Source organism: Otolemur garnettii, unplaced genomic scaffold (assembly GCF_000181295.1).
Source record: "Otolemur garnettii isolate 467f Iridium unplaced genomic scaffold, OtoGar3 scaffold00020, whole genome shotgun sequence".
NCBI lineage: Eukaryota > Metazoa > Chordata > Mammalia > Primates > Galagidae > Otolemur > Otolemur garnettii.
The window spans coordinates 17,569,215-17,581,131 of NW_003852415.1; the positions used below are offsets into that span (position 1 = coordinate 17,569,215).

Sequence of the window (11,917 nt, forward strand, 5' to 3'; positions counted from 1 at the left end):
AAAAAAAAAAAAAAAAAAAAAAAAATTATACATCATGATCAAGTGAGCTTTATCCCAGAGATGCAAGGCTGGTTCAACATATGCAAATTCATAAACATAATTCACCCTATAAATAGAAGCAAAAACAAAGACCATATGGTCCTCTCAATAGATGCAGAAAAAGCATTCAACAAAATTCAGCATCTTAGAAAATTGGTTTAGATGGGACATTTCTTAAACTAATAGAAGCCATCTATGACAAACCCACAGTCAACATCATACTTAATGGAGTAAGACTGAAAGTATTTCCAGTTAGAACTAGAACTAGACAAGGATGTCTACTATCACCACTACTATTCAACATAGTTCTAGAAGTCCTAGTCAATGCAATAAGGCAAGAGAAGGATATCAAGGGTATCCAAATAGGGACAAAGGAGGTCAAACTTTTGCTCTTTGCTGATGGTATAATCATATACTTAGAAAACCCCAGGGACTCAACCACAAGACTCCTGGAAGTGATCAAGAAATACGGTAATGCCTCAGGATATAAAGTAAATATCCACAAATCAGTAGCCTTTATATATGCCAACAACAGTCAGGCTAAGAAGGAAATCAAAGACACAATTCCCTTCACAGTAACTTCAAAGAAAATGAAATACTTGGGGATATACCTCACAAAGGACATGAAAGATCTCTACAGAGAGAACTATGAAACCCTGAGAAAAGAAATAGCAGAAAATGTTAAATGAAAGAATATACCATGTTCATGGCTGGGAGTAATCAACACTGTTAAAATGTCCATACTAGCCAAAGTGATCTACAGATTTAATGCAATCTGCATTAAAGCACTAACTTCATACTTTGAAAAACTTGAAGAAATAGTACTTCATTTCATATGGAACCAGAAGAAAACCCCGAATAGCAAATGCAATTCTAAGAAATAACAAATCTAGAGATATCACATCACCAAACTTTATGTTATACTACAAGTCTACAGTGATCAAAAAAAGTATGGTACTGGCACAAAAATAGAGATATAGATCTATGAAACAGAATAGAAAACCTAGAGATAAAAACAGCCACATATCACCATCTGATCTTTGATAAATTAGACAAAAGCATACGGGGAAAAGTATTCCTGTTTAATAAATGGTGCAGAGAGAACTGGTTAGCCGCATGTAAAAGACTGAAACTGAACCTATAGCTCTCACCACTTACAAAAATTGATTCATACTTAAATCTAAGACACAATATGATAAAAACTCTTTTTCTATTTCACTATTACTTCCTTTTTTTTATTGTTGGGGATTCATTGAGGGTACAAGAAACCAGGTTACACTGATTGCATTTGTTAGGTAAAGTCCTCTTACAATTATGCCTTGCCCTCAAAAGGTGTGTCACACACTGAGATCCCACCCCCCTCCCTTCTTCCCTCTTTCTGCTCTTTCTTTTCCCCACCCCCTCCCTTCTTCTCTCTTTCTCTCTGCTCTCCCCTTTCCCCACCCCCACCTTGTCATTAATTGTCCTCATATCAAAATTGAATACATAGGATTCAGGCTTCTCCATTCTTGTGATATTTTACTAAGAGTAAGTGTTCCGCTTCCATCCAGGTTAATACAAAGTCTGTAAAGTCTCTATTTTTTTAATGGCTAAATAGTATCCCATGGTATACATATACCACAGTTTGTTAATCCATCGTCTCTTTAAGACAGAGTCTCAAGCTATTGCCCTGGGTAGAGTACCATGGCATCACAGCTCACAGCAAACTCAATTTCTTAGGTTTAAGCAATTCCCTTGCTTCAGCCTCCCAAGTAGCTGGGACTACAGGCACCTGCCACAATGTTTGGCTATTTTTTTGTTGCAGTTGTCATTGTTGTTTTAGGTGGCCCAGGCTGGGTTTGAAACTGCCAGCCTCGGTGTATGTGGCCAGCGCCCTATCCACTGAGCTACAGGCACCACCAAAAACTCTTGACGATGTTGGCCTGGGAAAAGGTTTTATGAAAAACACCTCATTTGACTCGGTTCTTGTAGCACAGTAGTTACGACTTCTGCCACATACTCTGAAGGTGGCAGGTTCTAACCCAGCCTAGGCCAGCTTAACAACAATGATAACTGCAACAAAAAAATAGCCAGGCATTGTGGCAAGTGCCTATAGTCCCAGCTATTTGGGAGGCTGAGGCAAGAGAATCACTTCAGCCCAAGATTTTGAAGTTGCTTTTATGCCATGACACTCTGCCAAGGGCAACATAGTAAGACTCTGTCACAAAAACAAACAAAAACACCTCATTGGCAATTGCAGCAACACAAAAAATAAATAAATGGGACCTGATCAAGCTAAAAAGCTTCTGTACAATTAAGGGAACAACAACTAAAGCAAATAGACTACTTCAGAAAGAGAGAAGATATTTGCAGATATGTTATGAATCTGACAAAGGGCTGATAACTAGAATCTATAGAGAACTTAAACTAATCAAGAAAAGAGCAAACAGCCCATTGATCACTGGGTCAGAGACATGAACAGAACCTTCTCCCAAGAAAACAGATGAATGGCTAATAAACATATGAAAGGATGTGTATTGTCCCTAATAATCAGAGAAATGCAAATCACAACCACCCTGAGATATCACCTAACCCCAGCAAGAATAGCCCACATCCCCAAACCCCAAAGCAGCAAAAGCTGGCATGGGTGCAGAGAGAAGGGAATATTTATACACTGTTGGTGGGATGCAAACTAATACAACCTTTTTGTAAAGAAGTATGGAGATTCCTAAAAATATATATAAGAAACCTCAAAGAGCTAAAAATAAACCTTCCATTTGATCCTGCAATGCCATTACTTCATATCTATCCTGAAGAAAAAAAATCATTTTACCATAAGGACATTTGCACTTGAATGCTTATAGCAGTTCAACTCACAATTGCAAAGATGTGGAAACAACCCAAGTGCCATCAACCTTTGAATGGATAAATAAACTGTGGTATATGTCTACCACGGAATACTATTCAGCCATAAAGAAACATGGAGACTTCACATCTTTTTTTGTTTACCGGGAAGGATTTGGGGAACATCCTCCTAAGTAAAGTATCACAAGAACGGAAAAACAAGCATCCAACATACTCAATATTAATATGAAACTAGTAGATGAACAACATGTTCACATGAGAGAAAAACACATTTGAATTCAGGAAACAGGGAAAGGAGATGGGGAGAGGGGGTAGGAGAGGGGTGTGATAAGCTCTCACCTATTGGGTACAATGTAGGAGGAGTATGGGAAACATCTCCCAGGTAAAGGGCTCAAATACAACATGGACTTTACCTAACAAACACAAACAACGTAACTTAATTGTACGTATCTTTGTATTAATCTGAAATAAAAAGTTAAATAGGTAAGAATATTTTTTAAAAATATATTTTTTTCTAGTCATCAGAGATGTGTTATAGTATTACACTTACCTTGTGAATCAAGAGTAAGTTTATAGATGGAATTTCCATGATCAGTAATGGAAAGAGAACTAGACAAACAAGAACTCTCTGTCACCTCTTCTAGTCCAAAAGGCTGAATCATTTCTGCAACAACTGACGTCAAAAATCCTTTAGGAGTGTCATGGTTCAATACCGTATTTATGTAAGCTTCCCCAGTTTTTCTAGAAACAAACCAACAACTGTTAAACAATTTAGAAAAAACAGTGACTTAAATGAGCCAATTTATGAACAAGTAATTTACAACCTAAATAGCTAACTGTATCAGAATGTTTATTGCAGCTCAATTCATAATTGCCAGGTGATGGAAGAAGCCCAAGTGCCCACTGATCCACGAATGGATCAACAAACTGTGGTATATGTACACCATGGAATACTATGCAGCCATAAAGAAAGATGGAGACTTTACGTCCTTCATGTTCACATGGATGGAGCTGGAAAATGTTCTTCTTAGCAAAGTATCACAAAAATGGAAGAAAAAGTATCCAATGTACACACCCCTATTATGAAACTAATTTATACCTTTTATATGAAAGCTATAACCTAATAACAGCCTAAGAATATGGGGGGGGAATGGGTGGAGGGAGGGGGATTGGAGGGATCACTTCTGAGGTTTATCTTACAAGGGTACAAGTGAATCTTTCTAAGAGTAGAACGTGAACGTTTTAAAATAATAACTAAGAAAATGACATGAAGGCTATGTTAATTAGTTTGATGGAAGTGTTTCGGATTGTGTGTGAAAACTTCACACCGTACCCCAGAAGTGCATTAATGTACATAGTTACCATTCAATAAAAATAAATAAATAAATAGCTAACTAATGAACAACATTTGTTCAACCTCACTAGTAGTCAATGAAATAGCAATTTCAACAATGGGGTACAATTTTTACCTTTAAAATTAGTAAAGATTTCTAAATGACAGGGTTCAGTAGTGGTGAGAACTATAAGTGGAGATAGGTACTCATCTGCTACTGATAGAATTTTCTTCTTAGCAAAGTATCTCAAGAATGGAAGAAAAAGTATCCAATGTACTCAGCCCTACTATGAAACTAATTTATAGCTTTCATAGGAAAACTATAACCCAATTTTAGCTCAAGAATATGGGGAAAGGGGAGAGGGAGGGTGATTGGTGACATCATGCCTATGGTTCATCCTATAAGGGTATGTGTGAATTTCTCTAAATGTAGAATATAAGTGTCACAACACAATAACTAAGAAATGACATGAAGGCTATGTTAACCAGTTGGATGAAAGTATTTCAAATTGTATATAGAAACAGCACTCTGTACCCCATGATAGTATTAATGTACACAGCTATGATTTAATAATAAAAAAGAATTATAACTTAGTACAAGCTTTGTAGAAAGCAACTGGACATTATGCAGTAAGAGCTCAAACATTATTACCCCCTCTGCCTGATTCTATAATTCTCTTAATATGACTTGATTGTAATAAGCCATATTACAATCTCCCTTGTGTTTTGAAATAATTCAAAACACAAGGGAGAAATCTTTCTATGCAAGGGTATTTATCACACTAAAGTTAAAAAGTAAAAAAGTAAAAAAGTAAAAGTAAAAGTAAAGTTAAAAAGTAAAAAAGTAAAAAAGTAAAAGTAAAAGTAAAGTTAAAAAGTAAAAAAGTAAAAAAAAAGTAAAAAAGTAAAAAAGTAAAAGTAAAAGTAAAGTTAAAAAGTAAAAAAGTAAAAGTAAAAAAGTTAAAAAGTAAAAAAGTAAAAGTTAGAAATAAGAATTTCTAACAATAGGAAAAGTAAATAAATGATAATATGTGATATATTCAGAGTATATCCAACTATTAAAATGGAGTTTACAAAGAACTTTTAATTATATAAGGAATATGGTCATACAAGTATTACGATGTTTAAATTAAAGAAACAAGTTACGAATGTTAAAATGCATGTAAAAAGGACTAATTGGTAATACATCAAAGTGTTAACAGTTGTGATTTCAATTTTCTTCTTTATAGTATTTGTTTGCCTTTTAGAAAATTTCTTTTTTTTTTTTTTTGAGACAGAGCCTTAAGCTGTCCCCCTAGGCAGAGTGCCGTGGCATCATAGCTCACAGCAACCTCCATCTCCTGGGCTCAAGCGAGTCTCCTGCCTCAGCCTCCCAAGTAACTGGGACTACAGGCGCCCGCCACAACGCCTGGCTATTTTTTGGTTGCAGCCATCATTGTTGTTTGGCAGGCCCAGGCTGGATTCGAACCTGCCACCCTAGGTGTATGTGGCTGGCGCCTTAGCCACTTGAGCCACAGGCACTGAGCCAGAAAATTTCTATAATGAGCAAATAGTAACCTTATAATCTATTTTTTAAAAAATGTTTGCTTTGGATATCCACATGCAAAAAAATGAATTTAGATACAAACTCACAGCTCACAAAAATTAACTTGAAATAAATCAAAGGCTTAAATATAAAATGCAGAAGTATAAAATTACTATAAGATAACATAGGAAAAAATCTAGATGACTTTGGGTATGGCAATTACTTTTTTCCCCAATTAAAAATTTTTTTTGTCACAATATGGGCTGTGGTTTGAATTTTTGGTATGTTCACTAGTGTTCCAATGCAACAGCATTGACAGGTGGGATGTTTGAGAGGTGATTACATCAGAAGGGCTCTGTTCTTATGAATAGTTTAATTCAATTATTGCCAAGAGTGGGTTGGTTATTGCAGGAATGAGTTCCTGATGAAAGGATAAGTTAGGCCCCTTCCTCCCAACCCTGCTGGACTTGTATTTCTACCCTCTGCCATGGGATGGCACAGCAAGCAGGCCCTCATCAGATGGGGTCCCTTAATCTGAAACTTCCAGCCTCTTGAATGGTAAAAAATATATATATGGACCTGTTTAGCAGGTCCAGGCTGGGTTTGAACATGCTTGCCTTGGTGCACAGGGGATTTTCTTTATAAATTACCACCCAGTCTGATATTCTCTTATGGCAGCACAAAACAGACTAAGACAATATATACAACAAAATTTGCCAACTTAATGCAATGCCTTGTTAGTATCACACCAAAGACAATCCATAAAATAGAAAATTGATAAGCTGTACATTACTGAAATTAAAAATTTCTCTGTGAATGACCCTATCAAGAGAATGAGAAGACAGACCACATGCTAGAAGAAAATATTTGCAAAAGATATATTTTATAAAGGACTGCTGTCAAAATAAACTGTAGGGGAGGGGGAAAAATTCTTTTTTTCCTCTATATTCCTAGGTTCTGTGACTGAGACTCTGAAAATTATATTACAAAAGGAAGATTAACAAGAGACAAATAGGCAGAGTTTACTAACATGTGCATTGTGTGCATGTTACATGTGTGAGAAATGTCAGTGATGAGTTACTAAAGGGGGTGGTTAGAACTTTAGACTTATATAGCATCCTAGCAAAGAACAATAAATTTTTAAAGAAGTTAAAAGGCAAAGGAAAATGACTTTAGATTTTTCCAGCAGCAAACTGTGGGAAGGTAAAGAAATGGGGGGAAACTAATGGAAAATAAGGGTTGCTTTGGTGAGCTTTGTTACATGGATTCCTCTCTGAGTCTCTGGGTGATTAAGAGTGTAGGGTTGTGTCAAGTGATTAAAGATCATCCTGTCCTTTCTAGTAGAAGGGGAAAAGGATTTTTCTTGTGTCTGTTTCTTCTCAATAGTCTTTAGCTCAAAACAAACCCATGCCAACGTGGCATATTTTGAGATGGATGGTCCCCCTACAATTCAAAGCATTCTTACAATGCAGCAATGAGAAAATAACCTGATCAAAGATGGGTCAAAGACCTTAATGGATACTTCACCAAAGAAGATCTGTATACAGATAGCAAATAAGCATATTAAACAGTGTTCCACATCATATGTCACCAGGGAAATTAACAACAAAATACTACTACACACCTATTAGAATGGCAAAAAACAAAAACAGGGCCAATACCTAATGTTGGTTAGTATGTGGAGTAAGAAGAACTCTCACTTGTTGCTCAAAGAAATGCAACATATTATAGTTTGGCCACTTTTTCTTTTTTTTTTTTTTAAGAGACAGAGTCTCACTTTATCGCCTTTGGTAGAGTGCTGTACTCACAGCAACCTCCAATTCCTGGGCTTAGGCGATACTCCTCCCTCAGCCTCCCACGTAGCTGGGACTACAGGCATTCACCACAACGCCCGGCTATTTTTTGTTGCAGTTTGGCTGGGGCTGGGTCAGAACCTACCACTCTTGGTATATGGGGCCAGCGCCCTACTCACTGAGCCACAGGCGCCACCTGGCCACTTCTTAAAAAACTGAACATATCATAGGTCTAGCAATATACCTTGGTATTGATTCAAATGAGTTGAAAACTTATGTCCACACAAAACCCTGCACATAGATGTTTATAGCATTATTATTAATATTATTATTACTAATTTGAGACAATGTCTATGTTGCCCCAGGTTAGAGTGCCATAGCATCAGCCTAACTCACAGCAACCTCAAATTCCTGGGTTCAAGCAATCCTCCTGCCTCAGCCTTCCAAGCAGCTGAGACTACAAGGGCCCACCACAATGCCTGGCTAATTTTTCTATTTTTAGTAGAAATGGGGTCTTGCTCTTGCTCAGGATGGTCTTGAACTCCTGAGCTCAAGGGATCCTCCCATCTTGGCCTCCCAGAGTACTAAGATTACAGCATGAGCTACTGTGCCTGGCCATATAGTAGCTATATTTATAATTGTCAAAATGTAGAAGTAACCCAGATGTCCTTCCAGATGATGGAGCATTAAAAAAGAAATGAGCTATCAAGCCATAAAGACATAAGGAGGAAATTTAAATACATACATTAAGTCAAAGAGGACAATCTGCAAAGGCTACATCCTGTCTGATTCTAACTATATGACATTCTGGAAAAGGAAAACTACAGAGACAACAAAAAGATCACTGGTTGCCAGGGGTTGAAAGGAGAGAGGGATGAAGGCACAGAGCACAGAGGACTTTTAGGGTAGTGAAACTCTTCTGGTGATACTATAATGATGGATACTTGTCATTATACATTTGTCCAGTTCACAGGTGGAATTCACAACACCAAGAATATACCTCAGTGTAAACTATGGACTAAATGACACTGATGTGTCAATGTAGGCTCATCATTTGTAAAAAATTTACCACTCTAGTGCTGGATGTGGATAGTAGGGGAGGTAATATGTGTGTATGTTGTGGTGGAGGAGGGAACATGGGAAATCTCTGTATTTTATGCTCAATTTTTCTGTAAAACTGTAATTAATAAAGTATGTTAATTTTAAGGAGTTAACATCTTTGAAGTCAATAGTCAAAGGCCAGGCAGCCAGCTTAATTCCTAAAGCTATCTCTCCACACTGCTGGGAGTAAATTAGACTTTCACATTTATTCCAGTGCAAGACTGCTCTTTTGGGCAAATTATCTCCATTGTTCTAGGAAAGGAGAGCAGTTAGCCTTAAAAGATGAAAGAAAGGTAATCTGGGCAATGAAGAATGGGCTTCAATTTAGAATTCAGTGAGCTTTAGAGGTGGAGAGGAACTGCTTGAGCAGTGAAAACACTGCAGAAAGACAAACATCATCAAATTAAACCACCTATGCATTCTAAACTCTCATTCCAATGCCTGTGCTCTTTCCTCTGCACCAACGAAACTGCTCTCATTAAGGCTAGCTGCAAACTACAAACCTAGGTAATTCTCGATTACTCTCTTACTCAGAACCCCAATAGGCAATCCATCATCAAATCCTGTCTTCTCCCAAGGGCACCTGCTCTAGCACCATCATCTCTCACCAGTATTACTTCAATAGCTTTCTAAGGGGCATACCAGCTTCTACTATTACCCTATCCCATACTTTCCCCAGCAGTCAGAGTGATCTTCCAAAAATACATATTAAATTATTTTATTCTCTGATATGAAATTCTCTAGTGGTTTCTGCTGACACTAACAAAAAAAATTTAAACTCCTCATGAAGCCGGTAATACTTTATATATTCTAGCACTTGCCGATCGCCTCCTCTTTCCTTCCCTCCACACGATCTCACTATGAGCTGTCTACGCTGCCTTCCTTTCTGTTTAAAAATACACTCCAGTTTCTTCTTGCTTCACTTGCAATTTCTTTTGCTTGGAGAGTTATTTCCTTGGCTTTTTGTTTTCAATTGAATTGCTTATGCTCCTTCCCCTTGTCACCATATTTACTTTCTCCATACCATATATTAGATATAAAGTTATTTTGTTTTCTTTTTGTTTATCTGTTTATCACTTGTGTCTGTTCATTACTATTTCATCTCCACAGGGGCAAGGACGTCGTCTATCTTGTTCACCATTATATTACCAGTGCCTAGCTAGCATAAAACTTGATATATAATAGGCACTTGATAAATAGTCATTGAATTAATGAATAACTTTCTAAACACTTTGTGTGTTTTTTTTTTTTTTTTTTTTTTGAGACAGAGCCTCAAGCTGTCCCCCTGGGTAGAGTGCTGTGGCATCACAGCTCACAGCAACCTCCAACTCCTGGGCTCAAGCGAGTCTCCTGCCTCAGCCTCCCAAGTAGCTGGGACCACAGGCACCTAAACCCAGCTATTTTTTGGTTGCACCAATCATTGTTGTTTGGCAGGCCCAGGCTGGATTTGAACCTGCCACCTCAGGTGTATGTGGCTGGTGCCCTAGCCACCTGAGCCACAGGCACTGAGCCAACACTTTATGTGTTAATGATGCTTTCTTTCCTTCTGAGCAATTTAGTAGGAACATGGGCTTTAAGATATTACTTAAGATATTTTGAAGATTCTTTGGAACAACTGACCTTGTTATGAGATGAGGGGAGATCTTTCTTCAATACTTCAAATACTTCATGATTGATGGAATGACTGTATTTTATCTGTTATCAACCAGATATAGTCTTTTATCTATAGATGTTTAATCAATTTCTACTGGAAAGGATTTTGATTCAGTACTTGCTCACAGCAACCTCAAACTCTTGGGTTTAAGGGATTCTCTTGCTGCAGCCTCTCAAGTAGCTGGGACTACAGGCACCAGCCACAATGCCCAGTTATTTTTCTGTTGCAGTTGTCATTATTGCTTAGCTGGGCCAGGCTGGGTTCGAACCATGCCAGCCTGAGTGTATGTGGTCGGCGTGTAACCACTGTGCTATGGGCACTGAGCAAGATCATTATTTTATTTTATGTTATTTTATTTTTTTGAGACAGAGTCTCAATCAGTCTCCCTGGGGTTGAGTGCTATGGCATCATAGCTCACAGCAACCTTTTGGGCTCAAGTGATTCTCTTGCTTCAGCCTCCCAAGTAGCTGGGATTACATGTGCCCACCACAATGCCTGGTTATTTATTTATATTTTTAGAGATGGGGGTCTTGCTTTGGCTTAGGCTGGTTTTGAACTTCTGAGCTCAAGCAATCCCTTCACCTTGGCTCCTAGAGTGCTGGGATTACAGGCATAAGCCACTGTGCCTGGCCTAAGGGGACCATTTTAGAAGTGGCAGTATGTCTTCATAGGTTTGAAAAGCAGAGGGAACAGAATTGGATTCATAATTGAGAAATATAAAGGGTAGATACTGATTAGACACCTAGAGTTTAATGGTTACTTATGCATTGGGAAAGAGATAAAGTTATTAATTAACTCTAAACTTTAAGCTAATGCACATGTAAAGATCTTGGGTAACACACAAAAAATACAGAGTGTAATGGTACCAATCCAGTAGAAGAAAGGAAAAATGGACTGAGAAGAAAAAATAATCTTAAATATGGTAAGCAAGAAGAAAGAGCAAAAATAAAACATAGAAATAATGGAATGAACAAAAAGTACAAAAGATAACATGGATAAATTCAAATATATTAGTCAAAGTATAACAGTAAGTGTAGTTGGACTAAACTATCTAATTAAAAGACAAAAATTGTTAGATTAACTAAAACCACAAAATCTATATATGTCTTCTATGAGAGATATATAATGCAGGCAGAAGTAAAAAGGATTGAAATTATATAACAGGAAAGCATTACCCAAAGAAGGCTAGTGGCATATATTAAAAACAGACCAAAACAAAATCAAAACAATAAACACTGAAACTCAATAACACAAGTACAAGCAACCTGATTAAAAAATGGTCAAAGGACTTGAATAGACATTTCTACAAAGAAGATATATGAGTGGCCAATAAGAACAAGAGAAGCTGAGCAACATTACTAATCATTAGGGATATAGAAATCACAACCACAATGAGATACCACTTCACACAAGTTCAGATGATATATATATACACACACACGGGGGCAGGGGGCAGGGAGAGAGGGGGGGAGAGAGAGAGAGAATAGCCATTGTTGGCCAGGATCCAGGAACACTTGCTGGAGAAATCTGAACCTTTGGTGTGTTACAAGTGAGAATGTAAAATGCCATAGCTGTTGGCTTGGTGCCTGTGGCTCAAGTGGCTAAGGTGTCAGCCACATACACCTAAG

General features: G+C 37.5%; 1 protein-coding gene across 1 annotated transcript in view; it reads right to left on the minus strand.

The window, feature by feature from the left end:
* The window catches only part of CATSPERB (cation channel sperm associated auxiliary subunit beta), a gene marked incomplete at its 5' end in the record, with an annotated part of 240,997 nt that overhangs the window by 106,773 nt on the left and 122,307 nt on the right, over positions 1-11,917 (minus strand). The window contains 1 exon segment of the mRNA XM_012803404.2: positions 3,434-3,624. Within this exon segment, the coding sequence (XP_012658858.2) occupies positions 3,434-3,624 (191 nt within the window).